Source organism: Mastacembelus armatus, chromosome 19 (genome assembly GCF_900324485.2).
Source record: "Mastacembelus armatus chromosome 19, fMasArm1.2, whole genome shotgun sequence".
In the NCBI taxonomy this organism is placed as follows: domain Eukaryota; kingdom Metazoa; phylum Chordata; class Actinopteri; order Synbranchiformes; family Mastacembelidae; genus Mastacembelus; species Mastacembelus armatus.
In genome coordinates, this window is record NC_046651.1 from 6,444,154 (window position 1) to 6,460,285 (window position 16,132).

Genomic DNA, 16,132 nt, shown 5'->3' on the forward strand with positions numbered 1-16,132 from the left:
AGTATCTTCGTATTTCGTTGCGCAAACACGTTGTGAGTTATCTGTATGTGAACGGGTGGAAGGTTTGGTCAGGGGGAAAGTTGGGACCTGCTCAGTACAAGCTGTACATTGGGTGTGTCTCGCGGGCTCACCTGCAAAATGTGCGCGCGTATTATTAACACACCCACCTGAGGCGGTGAATCATCGCGATAACATTCCTACAGGGACGTAATGTGCACAGCACTACTGTCCCTATAAAACCTGTCGTATTCCACCATAAAGTCTGAAAAAAAGTTATCACCCTGAGTTGTAATAAATAACACCCTACTGACCTGGATCTAACTGAACATGCTGTTATATAGATGCATCGTTAATTTACTGTATCTCCTACTAACAAGCTTCACATCTTCATGTATTTAATAATACAATCAGGTATTAATAAATATAGGAATTCTATTCTCCATAGAGCAGTCCCTAATATGTTACTTATGTTAAGTTACTCTGAGTGATCAGTCACAGCATCAGTCCAACCTAGCTCACCTAGTGTTATCCCCCATGATATCCCCCATTATGGTGCAACAAGCTGAACTTCACATGTCAGGGACTTCTGTTTTTAAGGACTTTGAGTTCCAAACTCTGAAGAAGCATGTTGTGATACAAGAACATTTGTTCATCAACTGTACCAAATGTATGACTATACTGGAAGCCAAATATGTGGATGATTCAACATAAATGACTCAGGTCTGTACCACAATCTGTTTTGTATTCCAGCATCCAGCATCATATCCAGATCTAACCAGAGATTTGAGCCCCTTCTGCAGCCTCGTTCAAACTCTAAATAGACTGAAAAAAAATCTTAAAATTGTAAAATGTACATTGTTCTTATGTAAGAATTCCAAACTATTCACAGTCACAGTAGGGGCCACCATGCATCTTTTATTACATAAAGATCACTTGGAACGCAAGGTTAGGTTAAGATAAACACAACTGGAGAACAAGGAAGTCATTTTTGCATATTTTCAGTGCTTACTTGAAAGACTGCACCCAGCTTTGCATATCTTACAATGTGAGAAGTTATGCAAAAAATATTTCCAGCTTTAACAGTAAACAAATGGGAAGGGTGCCAATTCCTTAATAACTCCTCTCACTTGTCCTCCAGGAAATGGCAAAACTTTGGCTTACTACCAGTGTCAACTTCAACTCTACGTGGTGATTCAGAAGTAGAGCTACATCTTTACACTTCCTTTTATTGAAGTCAGATGTGGAGACATGGAGATGAGGAAGCCAAAACCCACCTGGAATACAGATGCATTCCCTGAGAGAGAAGACAGAAACTGCATTTGTGGGTATCGGTGAAAGCCAAAGGGATTATTCAGTCCAGATTCAGGTCACTGCCTGCAATCAGTGGTGACTGTTAGCTTTAGAAGAACAGAGTCCTTTCATTTGAACACAGAAAACACTCATGTGAAGCAATAGAAAATGTTTCATCCTCTTGTGGGCTGAATAGCTTACCGAATGCCTGTTTTGATTCCACGCACAGAGAAACACTTCTATTTCAGCATGATGAACTGACTTCAGGGAGGTGATCACAAACTCAGAACAGACAACAGCCCAACTGAAAAGGCAACAACTGATCAATTTATTCACCATATGTACAAGTGTAAAAAATATGTCAGAGCTGAGAACATATGCCAGTGCTTCAGAGCTGTTGATCTATTACACATCAGGAGACAACGCAGAACTATGGATATAAAAACACCATTGTTTCCAGATATTTCTACCAGGTCTATTTAAGACTCGGACCCTTATTCAACCACTGTCATGTTCTATGTTTCTCTAACTGTTTCAAACTGTTGCCAACACAATAAAAATGAGTAACACATATTTCATCAGCATGAGATCAACATGCATCAGAGTTTTCAGACCATCTTTGAGTATTTTCACTCAACTGTGAATTTGGCTTTACAATGCAATAGTGCAGGTGAATTCCCAGAGACAGAAGGCAGTTTTAAGTCTTTAAATTAGTGGGCTGGTTCAACAAATGTACAGAAGTGTCCATCAGTTTCATCTGACCTCCACTGCATCTTTCCCACATACATGATGAGCTGAGGACAGCACTGGTCTTCCAGCTTCATGTCAGCCACTGTTTGGATCATTCTCATTTACAGACAATCATGTGCTCACTGCTTTGCTTTCTTTAGGATGGTGCCCACTGCAGAGATAACAGTGGTCTTGGTGCCGCTAGCAGTGGTTGTCACAGAGACGACAGCAGGCAGGGTAGCAGTGGTAGTGATGAGGGTTGGCTGGGCCAGGGTCACGGGGATTGCAGAGTCCCACTTGCTTTTCCTCTTCTGGGCATCTGCTGATGAAGATAAATACATAGAGGACACTGTGAAAAGCTCTGATACTACTTTAGAGGTGCCCATTGGAATTTAAGACAGCACAGATGGATGCAAGTCATAGCTGACTGTGGTAGTAATGGTAGTGTTTCTACCAGTTGTCGTCTTCACTGTGAGTGTTGAAGCAATTACATGTTACTTGCTGCACAGCCACTAGCTATCAAATGAAACACTGAAAATGATGCTATCATGTTATGGGTGACCTATTACAGCTGAATGACTAGCGTTAAAAAAAAATCTGTTTTTATTATTCACATGAAATTTCCACATTTCTGTCTGTGTCCTTGCTTTTTCTGTGGTGCAGAAATTGGCAGGGCTCCACTGGAAGTAGCTATGTCACTTATTTTTGCACACCAGACAAAACTCAGCAACAGTTGGATCAAAATGTGTTGACAGTTCGAGGGTTGTTTGCTTATGTTGCTAGACCACTGTAATCAAACCAAAGCCCATAATGTCCAGATGAGGTTTTTTAGTGCTAACGTCTCAACAAATAACAGATTCATATCCAAAATCATTAGAAACCAGTTTTCAGGGGATTTTATTATCGACCTTTATATACTCAAAGTAAGCTCATCCTCTGTTTGATAGTATCCCATTCAGACTGTGATTGAAGTGTTACATAAACATTTGAGGATCAGACCTAGTAACAATGCCACCAGGACTTTTACAAGAAAGCGCCTCAGGGCCTTATCTAAACAGCAACCTGACATGTAAAAGTAGCATGTTTGAAAGGAGCTTAAGCTGAGCGGTGCTGCAGTGGTGGATGTTTACCTGTGGCTGTGGTGGTGGTGGTGCTGCTGGTGGTGGAGGCCGCTGTGCTGGATGGGTTGGTGCCTTTCTTAGTCCCTGTGACAAACTCAATCTGTTCAACACACACAATATTAGAGTGTTTATTTAAATTCCTGATTCTGTTTTTAACTCACAGCCACAGCAAACTTGAGCATCTGGGGTCTTATTACGTGTCTTGCTCAAGGCCACAACAACAGTATTTGTTGAGTGAGGGGGAGAAAATTACTCCCTTTGTCTGGTTCCCTTCTTATATTGAAACCTTATTCCTCTCAGGTTAACACTGCTGCAGCCTGCATACCTTTCACAGCAAAGAGTAATAGGGTAGGCTGCATGTTCATTCAAGTCCAGTTCCTGACAAATGTGCAGCTGCAGGAATCATGTTTCTGCTGATGATGACAGCAGCATGTTTCACACTGTTTTCTAACCACGTGGACATGTTCCTAGGAGACTCAATCACCTCTCAGTCCCCACACTGAGACACTATTCAGCTCTAAATAATTCTTTCAGAGGTAAACACCAAAAATAGCTGTCAAAGGGAGACACGTGTTTGTATTTACAGAGAAACGCAAGGCAAAACACAAACGGGTACGGCTAAGTGAGGGGCTGGGCCTGAGCTGCTGTTACAAGAGCAGAGCTTGGCAACATTACTTTCTGCATGTCTGGTGAAAAACTAGAAATTAAGTGCAGCTGGTGGAGACTTGCCCCTGACGCAGACAGAACAGAACTGACAGCAACTCAATCCCCTTTAATCTGTTGTCTGTCTTACCTTGGTCCGCTCCTTCTTGGCTTTCTCCAGCTTATCCATCTCCACTTTCTGGGCTTTGGCTGAAACAAAATGCAACAGTCTGCATGAGTGCTGAGCTGCAACCAGACAGAACTATGGACAAAAAAAGGGCTTCCTTACCTAGAGATTCATAGTAGGAGTCTTCTGACCAGCCATGAGGATCAAACATATCTTTTGGGTAGTTAGTTCCAAGTTCATCAATATCACAGAACTGAATGAGCTTCTCGTAAATACTGAAAGAAAACCAAAGAAGAGAGATAAGAAGATGTTTAATTTTTTAATTTTTATTTGTGGGCAGAAAATTAATAAGCTTGTTAATTATCTACACCAATAAGTATGTCCGGTATCATGTGTAAATACCAGCCTGCGTGTGTGTGTGTGTGTGTGTGTGTGTGTGTGTGTGTGTGTGTGTGTGTGTGTGTGTGTGGGTGTGGGTGTGGGTGTGTGTGGGTGTGGGTGTGTGTGTGTGGGTGTGTGTGTGTGTGTGTGGGTGTGTGTGTGTGTGTGTTTTGGAGCATGAGCATACCTCGGGTTTCTAAATTCCTTCTTTTTCTGTATGTGGCTGTTTGTGTCAAAATCTCCATGGAGCTTCCTCTCATACAGCTTGTGGATCTTCTCCTGTTACAAAACAAACAAATCATTGAAGGCTGTGAACAGGCAGGTCATCACTGAACCTCTGCTTCCTCTCATTCTACATTTGGCAGGACACACAGTCAGTGTCACCACATAAACAAAACCTGTACACAGTGGCTTCACAAAGTATTTTTGCATTGCTTTTTGTGTTGTCGGATTTAAATAAGTAAAATTCCTATTTCTCTCATCAATCTAATCAGTCACCTAAAGGTGAAACTGATTTTTGCAAATTTTCTTTAAACTCTAAAAAAAAACTTTTTTCTCCAGACATGCAGTGGGAGTTGTAGGACCTTAAATACAACACAAAGTGTGCAAAAAAATAAAGAGGTCAGAATAGTTTCTGAAGCCACTGACCAACTCTGTGAATGAAACTATTGTATATATATTTTCTGAAGCCTCTCAGAAATATTTGACAACCAGGTTCAACTAACCCACAAGGAGCTGGCAAATGTAGCCAGGGCATCCAGAGTGAGATTAGGCCTAACATAGAAAAATTAATTTTAAAGCCTGCATTTGCTTGTATGGAGCATTCTTCTTCACTGCCTTTGTTAGCATATTGCTTTCCATATTACCATAAATCAAATGTCAATCTGTGGATTAGCATGAAACCAAGGCTGTATTGGCTCAACTGAAGAGCACAGTGCAAACAACACAAGAAGTCATTTGTATAAACAACGTTCCATACAACTGGTTAAAATGGTAAAGAGTGGCATTAAGCGTAGGCAAAAAATGTGCAAATGACTACAAGAAACTAACAAATGCTCTAAAACCAATGTTGACATGCGAGGTCTCATGCAGAGTCACATATTTGGTTGACCCATGACCCACAGAAGGCTTGATCTTGTGGAATATGGCAGCCAGAGGGATGTTTAGAGCTCAGGGCACAATTGCAAAAGCCATTTGGAAACTATCCACAAAACGGACACATTCCAGCAATACTGAAGCAACAAGGGCAAGAAAAGCCAATTTATTGTCAAAACAGTCTTTGTGAAATCCAATTAAACTGATTTCTACACATACATGTTGCTCATCCGTGACCTGAGGGCAGGGATATCCAGGCTGTACTGGTGAAGGTGAATCATTAGTTGCTCATCTGATAGGTGGGGGAGTGGCACCCCAGCGGGGATACTGCTAAGTCTGTTGTGTGTCCTGACCTGCCTCAGCTCCTCATCTTATTGCTGTTAACCACACCAAGTGAACACAGCAAGGCAGAAAGAGAGCCGTGCTAGTGATAATAAATTGACAGAAGATGACACTGTGCTGGTTTAATTACAGGGGTGAGTCTCAGAATTTATGTAGCCACCAGAATTTATTTCTAACCCCAGGAGGAATGAGTGAAACTTCTATATTATTGACTTGGCATGAGGAACTGGTTATTTTGACAGCATCAACACCCAGATGAGCGTTCTCTGGGTAAGACAGCACTCAGTCTAAGTTTAACTTTATCTTCAAACTCTACAAACCCTGGATAGCAAGTCCAGACTGCTTATAAAACCAACATCTAACATAAGGAGCCAATGAAAGTCTATCTTTTAGTAGGACACATTTATGACCTTGGAAGTGTTTGTCCAGCACATAAAAAAAGGAAATAGACAAGCTAAAAACACACAACACAGAGCAAACTCTCAAAAGACCCCAAATCGTGTCTACCTGCAGTTGGCTCGAGCAGCGCCCGGGGGGCTCTGGAGGGATCCTGATCTCATCAGGCGACATGTTTCTCACCTTCTCTGAGAACTGAGCTGGCAAAAAGATAGAAACAGAAAGATGAGCCCTTATAGGCCTACTCTTATTGTGTCGCATGTCTTTATGAGCTGAACTGAGATTTTCTAAGAAATCTCTGGTGTGCATATTCAGAATGTGTTGCAAACAGACAAATAACATATGTGGCTGAATTAGCAGATGACAAACCAGAAGGAAGGTGGCATATGAATAAAGCAAACTCAGTTACTGAAACAAATGTCGACTCTGTGTTAGGCAAACATCTCTGGTAAATTCCTGAGCATCCTGTTCTTCATCACAATCCAATGTGTATGCCAGTGGGTTTCATAGGGCAATGAGGTGCCTGGGCAGGGAGTGGCTGCTGTTAGGGCTTGTGAGGAGGAGGAAGCCTCCTCTCCCCTCTCCTGCTCTCCCTGACAGACTTCTCTGTCTCTGCTCTCTGACTGCAGGCCAGGCTTTCTTCAGTGTCACTCTGTATCCCAATAATACAAACAGTCTCAGTCACACTTCAAATAAGTGCTGAAGCTGCCTGGATGCATATGTACGTGCATGCAAACACGATCTGCAGGCGCTTCTGCCTGCAGATCATTGACAAGTAAAAACCTGACTGGGCATGAGAAGACAACATTGTGAATTACTGTCTTAATCTTGCTGAACAGGAAAATTCCACAGTCATGCACTCTGTAAGTCAAATAGCTACTTTCACTGAGATTATAATTTTAATAAACCCCTAATAAAAGTGACACTGGGGTTTTCTTGAACTACAGATCAATGAACTCTGAGCAACTGGCATCTACATGAAAAAAAAAGTAGTATCTCAAAAAGTGAAACAATTGCATAAAACTTAATTATCCAGAACACATTAATAATTCTATCTAATAGTAAAGAATTTCAAACTGGCATATAATATGCTATAACAACATGTACCTGCAGATCACTCTTCTTATAGCTCAAAAGTAAGTAATGTAGCCACCATTTGTATATCACAAATTTATCTTCATAATCTGGAACTTTTCCCAGATAAAATCAGTCAAATTTAACGTTTGATTTGAATCAGGAAAGGTTCGTCTAAGAATGCTTGTATTAAAGAAATATTTAGCAAAACTAAAAAATTATTTGGTGGCCACAAAAACAAGGGATCAAAAAAAAAGTACTGCATTGATCATTTGCACTGAAACGTTGCCCGAGCACCATAAAAGTTCAAAAACTACGCAGCTTAACTCACTGGTGATATCTATGAACTGCATGAGCTCTTTTGCTGAGGTTGACACAGAAATACATGATTTGCTGCTGATCTGCTATATGATGAAATTGCTGGCACTGCTGAAGTTCAGGTTCAGCAGCTGTACTGTGTGCCATCTCGCTACACCACCTACAATCCATCAGTTCACATACTAATTGCTGATCGGATTGAGTGAAGCAGTCCCTGCCTATGGGACTGTGCCAGAGCCGAACTTCGTAGTGTCTTGTGTGCAGACTGGATGCAGTCATGTACAGACACAGTCCTTCAAGTGGTCCCTCCCTCCCTTCAGTATCTTCACTGTTTTCTTTGGTCTGCTGATCATGTGAGAAAACACACTGACACACGGGTTGATATGGACTTGTCGCCCTGATCGTCCTACAGCAGAGGAGGAGCAGTACCTCCCTCTCTCAACTCTGCTCCATAGCTGATATGCTTATGGTTTACTTCCCCCGCTGGGGCAAAGGCAGGGCGTTGTCTTTGTTGGCTAGACACATGAGTAACATAGAGCACATATGCAATCAGGCTTCCACATTGTTGACAGAGCAGAAAGTTAGCAGGGATGCAGTTACATAATGACAAATGGTTCCACTTTGTAGACCTCATATTTTAGAACACAGGAAAAAACTGTAGCTGCTAACAATGAAAAACCTGACAAGGCAAGCCCAGTGAATCACACACATTAGGTGGTAGCTTGGCATTTCATTATACTCTCTCACAGACATGCACATGCACACACTGTTACAGACAATTACACACTGTAGCTACAACAGGGGTTTTAGTATTGTGGAAACCTGCTAATCCGCTCAAAACAACAGGAGATTTGCTTGATAATTTTGTAACCTTACTAGACAAACTCTAATTTAAACACTGAAATAAACACTGTAGCCTAAACAGTGGTGGTGAATAAATCACACACTGTGTGGCAAATATCCCTGTTTACAATTCAGCTCTGAGAGTGAAGGATATTTTCATATAACAGCAGCACAGCCAGGAAGACTTTTGGGACACAGAGCAATAAGGAGACAGAGAAAAGATTATATGACGCTTGAAAGTTACCATCTGTCTCCAGGAGAAACAGACAGAAAGTCACGATCTGTGCCCAGAGGGTCTTTTTCGGACAGACGAACAATGTGGGTCCCTTCAGTGAACGGACAAAGAGTTGTCTTCAGCCTGCTGACGGGAGGCCTTTTGCCAGACGCACTGACATTTACTGACGGACAAGACAGAGCAACCAAGCTCTTATGCAGGAATGTCAAGTGTCCAGGCTCAGGCTATGAGTCACTCTGCCACCGTAGTACGATGATGGTGGCTGTTTTGAAAAATAAAAATTGCTCTGGTGCACTTCCTTCCCTTTGTGATTTCTTTATGAAGATGTGACAAACTAGTGGAACAGATGGAGCAAATCTGTGGGCAGAAGCCACTAAATTCACTCAGCTACTGCCGTGTCCCTCATGGAGCCTGCTGGAGGGAGGCCAGAGGGAGGCTTCTTAATTTAGTCCAGTTATAGGATACAACATGCGAACATGGGAATACCATTTTCATTCAGTTCAAAAAGAAAGCAGCTCAATAAATCATTTCCTACTTGGAGTCAATGAGACATTCCATTCACAGAATAATTTCACTATGAGGATCAATGCTGAATCATATTATTTTACTTATAATAATCACTTCTCCACCCTTACTGCAAAACATTATCGTATTATTTTCTGATTCTATTGTGCACTTAAATGATGAATGAATATCGGTGCTGCATTGCATAAACTGTGCTACTATCTGTATCCAGCTATAAACCAACAGCACAGAGGGAATCATTAGTGCTAAAAGTTTATTGTCTAAGACTTGTGTGCACAACAGCACTCCTATCACTCACATCCGGTCTGGTCTGACGCTCACACACACACCTGTACAAGTCAGCCATTACTCATGAACCACTGCCAGCCCCTGGATTAGACCTTCATAACCCAGCTGTCAGTCACACAGTGGACAAAGAGGCTTCTAGAAAGTGATTCACACACTTACTGTACCAACATGTAGTGGACACAGTGAAAAGCAAGTCTGACTCTTACACCAGATCCTACTGTGTATTAGTGTTATACTACAAGGTTTTATCAAACCAGTATTTAACCCAAACCCATTGGTTCCTGCCATAACAAATGCCATTTAATACCTGTGTAATAATCATTTTGTGTATGAAACTAAAATAAAAACCCACTAAAGATGAGACCTAGACTAATTTCTAACAGTATATCACAATACGCATAATAATATAATTAATTACAAGCAGAAAATTGATGAATGGATTAACTGTTTATCAAGACCTGCAGATAATCTGTAATTTGGAGGCCTGCTGACAGCTGTACAGTGCATGTGAGACAGACTGAAAATAAATGAATGTTAACAGGAATGAAAGAACACTTCACACATGAGGCTGGCTGTGAGCATTGGACAACACTGGAACTTAAAGGGATAAGATAAATCAGGCTTTGGCTATACACACACACTACTGGTTAGTAGGATATATGGACTGTTGACTTTGGTCTTCTCATGGGAATTACCAACATTTAACGCAAGATTAACCTTTAAAAGTCTTGTTTTTTGTTTGTGTGTGTGTGTGTGTGTGTGCTCACCAACTAACTCATTGGGGTCCTTTCTTTCTGCTTCTGAGATCTGTAAAAAAAAAAAAAAAAGACGACAAAGGGAAGAGGGAGAGAGAGACAGAAACAGAGAGATATAGCATATTTAAACCTCCTATATGCAGGAGAATCTAAGCATCAACCCCTAGTGGATGGAAATATAGTGAGTAACACTGGTGGATATAACTGAACCATGTTCCCAGTGGATTACAAAAGGGCTTGTGAGGTGAACTCCCCAAAAAAAAAATCAAAGCCAGTTTGTTTTAAAAAAAAAAAAAAAAGTGGAGCTGGAGACAAAAGCTCATTCCATTTGTACCAGAAACCTACAAATCACAGATGTTAATGCACAGACAAGGAATGGTTTCAAAGACGTAATAGGAACCAGAACAGTAAATCCAGACTATTTACTGTGAATGCCTTGGCTCAGCAGGCAGGGGGAAGAATCTTATCCAGCCTCTAAAAAAAAAATGCCGCCTGTTGTGCCAGCACTGTGGGCCTAATGCAGGTTCTGCACAGAAGAACAGTGCTGTTATTCACGGGCATCATGGTGTCGCCTAGCAACTGCATGGGCACAGCGTAGGTGGAGGTCAGAGGACAGAAAGACATGGTGGCAAAAATACAAACCAGGAAAACAAATATTTTTGAGACAGAGCAAATGAAAATGCTCAATTGCAAACATGTCATTTTTACTGATTGCCAGTCTTTCATTCTTTCCCATTGACCCTCAGTGACGGGGAGGTCAGAGGTCACAGTATGCTAAATAAAACCGCCACACTTCAGTCTTTACATATATATGTCATTGTTATTATTTGCATACTTACAGTCTGACTAGCAAATAAACAGAACTCTGACACAAACTGAAAGGTCCACTCCATACATTTTACATAATAATAATAATCATATTCAATTTTCATTTTATTACCTGGAATACTACACTCAGGATGTGTCAGCCCCATGATCGACTAGCCGCCAGTACAGGGTGTAACCCCACCTGTGAGGCAGTGTCAGCTGGGATCAGCCATTGTGTTCACCATCTTTGTTTAGCATGTTAGCATGGTAAAACTAAACGTACGGGTGAAGCTGTCGGGAGTGGAAATAGCTATGTTCGTATTTTCTCATAAATAAAAATATTGGGAAATCTAATCTGATTATGTTGCTAGAGAAAAAAATTAAAGGAAGACCAAAATTACTGACATTTTTCTATGGACATCTGTAGCTGTTTTCACAATCCATCCAATATTTTTCAACATACCTCACTCAAAACCTAACCTCTCAAGTCAATACAGTTCATTCCTGCCCAGCCTGAGTCCTGGGACCACTGCCTGCAATCATCCTTACAATCTGACATCCAGAAATGTTTCAATGAAAGAAACATATTGCAAAATAAATAATACAAACTCACCACTTTTCTTACCCAATGAACCTTGCAAAGGGCTGTAACATATGCTAAAGACCCCCAGTTAAATGAGGCCTAGATGAAGAAGTACAGGGACTTCCTTATCTACATGCAGCCACCATTCACAGTCAACATATAACTAATAACAATAAAGTGGGCCAGCAAAGTGAGAGCTTAAACAAACATTCACTATCTTACCTAATAAATCTCAAACTGTACCACAACAGTTAACATGAAGCTACATACCAGTCTTCTGCAGCTACAGGCTAGAACACATACATGGAGCAGTCAGCCCCTGAGGGCTAAACACAAACCTAGAGCATATAATAATTATTCAGTGTTATCCTACAAGCAACACTGCTTCCATGACTTCCCTGGAAATGTTGCTTCTCTTCAATGGGAATAATACTCCACATGTCAATATATGCATGACCAGGAAATCACATCAAGGTAAAGATTGTCACATCTACCATATCACAAGTTCCTTAATTTGCCAACACTATCACCCCTTCATGACACAGCATACTGAATAGATGAAATTATGATGGAGTATAGAAACAAAGGCTCAGATGTAGCAGAATTGTCTGACCTGCACTGTTCTTGCTTGTTAGGTTTGTGAGTCACTCTCAACTCAGTGACCTGTACCAAACAGCACAGGAGGAAGCTGGCATGCTGTCCAGCTCACACATGCACACGTAGGGTGCAGTTAGTACGGTACAACTGTGCAGGACCAAGCAGTGTGCTCTGAAAAACAACACTGTTGGTCAAACTCTTCACCCCAAATGAGGTTTAAGTCACATGAAGGTGCAAAAGTCAAGCAACAAGAAACATATTTAAGTACAGCACAGCTCAGTGACCTGGTCATACTTAAGCTTGTTGTTTGCTACTTGACTGTTCATCATCCATTAATAAACATTAATAAACCCAGAGCACCATCTAGTGAACATGCGTCTTCATAGCATGTGGTGAAAGTTTTCGACATACAATTCCTTGACTTCTGGTTAGTCACAGAACAAATAAAAAAATGAATCAGACTTGATCCTTTTCAATATCCAATCCATCCCACACCAGGTGGGTGTTCAAATACCTCAACATCATCTGCGTCTCTCCCCTCTGCAGATTCTTCCATTTCCTATAAAAACAAAAATGCAGAATGTTAACACCACAAGGATCAACAAGGAGAGGAGACCAGGAGGGGGACCAAGTAGCACTACAGCACCAAGCAACGGACTGGAAACTTTCCGACCCTTTTGTGTTTAATACTGCAAAGTCTTTTAAAATTATTTTAGTGGTCCAAGATTGACACACCTATATTTTAAACTGAACAGAATCACTATACACTTCTATTAAAAAGCCACTCTAACATAATGTTAAATGCACCTTTAAAAGGAATGTCATGGTGTGGTGGTGGGTCATTCATCAGAATGGAAAGAAAAGACATATGCATATACATTGGTCCTACTGATATGCAAATGATGAGTACAAACATCTAAAAGATATTTATACACAGATATATATACAGATATTGCAGGACAATACACAAACAACAAAACCCAAATAAAGCCATAAAGGAAGCATTATTTTGATGCAACTGCACGTACCTAACACATTGCTATTAATATTTATATTGTTGTTGAATGCACTTTTTTTATTTACATTTAAGAGGACATGATTTTATGTGACATGCCCATTTTTATGGCTTTTGGTAAAATGTTTTGAATAGATGTATGGTTGAACACTGGATTAACCACCTAAGTCAAGAGTTGAGTTTTAAACCAAATAATCATGGCATCCTTTGTGTAAATACTAGTAAAGTACTGCTTAATTGTAATATAAGACTATTCCTATGAGGACTATCTGTAACAAAAAAAAAATCTCCACTAGTTCATTGTCAAAAGACTTTGCAGTGCAGGTACTAGCAGTGCTCTCATCAGCCTACACCAGTACAAATAAATGCTCAATGCAAAAACACCCCTGATGTCAAATATGATGTAACTTGCTACAACTACGGCCACAGCCAAAACAACACTGGTGCAGTCCCATCAGCCTGTCTATTGTCCCAGGCTTCAGTGAACACGTCTCATGTCAAATAGCACCAGACTCTTTAACACCACACCAGCTTTCAACAACACAAAACATAAACGCTACTGTAAGAGAAGAGTAAAACTAGAGGAAGGGATTCAGTAAATCAAATACTGACCGAGTTGCTCTCTCTGCTGTCTTCATCTCCAGATCCCTTGTCATCCAGGTCTTCAGTTCGGTTCAGATCATCGTCACCATAGCTGTAGACCAGACCGACTCCACGTCCCCCTGATGAAGGCCAGGAAGAGGAGACAAAGGTCATATAACTGCAGAGGCAAAGATTAAACTGAGAGGTTAGTAATGTAATTTTATGTCAGACATGGAGGCTGGCTGTGGATCAGGCCAACAGGAAGACGACACACAATAACAAAATACATAAGATTTAAAAATAAAAATGTCACGTGTGAGACCGTGATCCAAGTGAATTCGGAGAAATGATGCCTTATACTTGTATTATGCCACTGTAAACAATAACGTTACCAAAAGAGACTGTCAGTCTGATTTTACAGTCAAACCCTCATCATCTTAAACAGTATTGCTATTGGCGCTAAGCTAGCAACAGGCTAGCGTTAGCTACCACATGAAGTGTCGGGCCATGTAACGGTGTTTTTACTTTACTTTACTTACTATACTTTTAAAAAATACAATTGTCATGAAATACCTGACTCGTCTGGTTCGGGGTCAGAATCAGGCTCTGAATCATCTCCATAAGCTGCCAACGAGGAAAGAAGAGCATTCTTTTTACCGCTGGCCATTGCTATGTGCGTCGCATAAACGCCTGGCCTGGTCGCAGACTAATAACGTCAAAGAAACGATTGCGCAAGGGTTTTGTAGTACAGGGAAATGTAGTTTTTTCGTTTTCTGGCCATTATCCTTGTTGCTGTATCCCCACAGGTTTTAAGGGTTAGGGTATTGCACAATCATCATATTCATACATAAACAGATGCTCTCAACTTTCATTTATTATGAAGATTAGCATGTTTTCTCCTTCTCTTGGTAAATATAATTCAAATTATATATTAATTCACTGAGCTCAGTGGAATCTTCCTTCTACCACATTTAAATACAGTTCATATACAAACCAAGCATTTAGTTTGGGAGGATGTACTTAGACCTAGAAAATAAGCCTACAGTATGTGTTTGTATTTTATATGAAGTCATGGTGCTGTAAAATGATTGAGGATAATGAAAATGAAAGTAGAGAGATCTATTGCTGCTTTTATGTAGATGTGGCTAGGTACAATCACTGAGCAGTGTCTCGCATCACAATGCAGCTACAGCTCCACACCAAGATGAGAAGATCCAGCTTCACGCCCCCACCCACTGGATCATCATGCAGATTGATGTAGTCTTCACCTCTGCATATCAGTGTTTTTAATATGTACTGCAATATGCATATGTAAGTTCATCTTTGAAGTATCAAAACTTTGCAAAAATAAAACACAAAGAACTTCCTGTTCCTGTTGAGTAAGCACTTTTTATTTCCTACAGTACAGTTACTACACTGGCTTAAATAGCCAGTGTAATGAACTTGACTGAACTTAAAATGACATGAATGAATAGCATTTTTATAAAGATTAGATAGATGTAATTTGCAAAGAACCAGCAAATATTTGGATTTATTTTACATTTATATCAATATTTTCCAAAATGTGTGCGAAGAATCCAGAGTTCTACTTCCATTTTCCACCACATCCCAATATGATCCAAAGTTGGACAAATAAATTTAGCCAAATCCTTTTTTTTGTCAACATTAATTTACACTATAAAGTCAGTTATCTTCACAAATATCTAGATCACCCCATCCTGCTTTGACTTCTTCTGCTTCTTCTTCTGTTCTCCTTTCTCTGAACTGCAGCAGCATCCAAACAGCAAAGCAAAAATGACCAACGACAGGGTTGCCAGCACAAACACTCCTATAACCACAGCCCCACCCAGCGCCCATGGCTCCTGAAGCAGACGATACAGAAACCATTCCATCGCGTCCTCAGGTGAGCCTGTGGGTTTCTGCTGGGCTGGTACACTGCAGAGTGATAAACCAGATAACGGCTAAATGGAGAAAAAATCTGGATATTAAACTGATGAGATAATGTTTGTGGATCTATTTGCTGCCACAAGTAATGCGTTGTAGAATACAGAGAGCCTGATAAAATGTTTGAAAGGGGGATAAAAGCTGACATGTTTCCAAAGGCTGACATTTTACTCAGTATGCTCCATAGAAATCTGCTGATGTTAAAAACTATTGTAATTGACACAAAACTCACCTCTCCATGGCCGTGTCTGGCTAAATGATCCTCTTACAGCTCAGTGATTCCTAACAGTGTCAAAATACTGTAGTGTGTGGGAGCAAAAGGTTTCAGCTACTGTTCCGATCCACTTGCAGCCTTAGAAATATCTGAAAACAGGCCAAACATGACAGTTTAAAATCAGTCAGTCCAAACTCGAGCAGCTCCAGCCCTTTTGCTTTCCCAGTGC

At 40.6% G+C, this 16,132-nt stretch overlaps 1 protein-coding gene across 2 annotated transcripts; it reads right to left on the reverse strand.

The window, feature by feature from the left end:
* Positions 1–1,591: 1,591 nt before the first annotated feature.
* sap30bp (SAP30 binding protein) lies at positions 1,592–14,440 on the reverse strand. 2 transcript variants are annotated; one of them, XM_026315583.1, is made up of 10 exons: positions 14,319–14,440; positions 13,776–13,885; positions 12,663–12,707; positions 10,174–10,213; positions 6,235–6,323; positions 4,478–4,569; positions 4,072–4,184; positions 3,934–3,992; positions 3,150–3,240; positions 1,592–2,338 (listed from the first exon to the last, which is right to left on the reverse strand). In XM_026315583.1, the coding sequence occupies exons 1-10, from the start codon at positions 14,410–14,412 to the stop codon at positions 2,160–2,162; spliced, it is 912 nt and encodes a 303-aa protein (XP_026171368.1). In that variant the 5' UTR covers positions 14,413–14,440; the 3' UTR covers positions 1,592–2,159. The 2 variants fall into 2 exon arrangements, with proteins under 2 accessions (XP_026171368.1, XP_026171367.1); XM_026315582.1 differs by having other exon boundaries at positions 1,592–2,341.
* Positions 14,441–16,132: the final 1,692 nt, after the last annotated feature.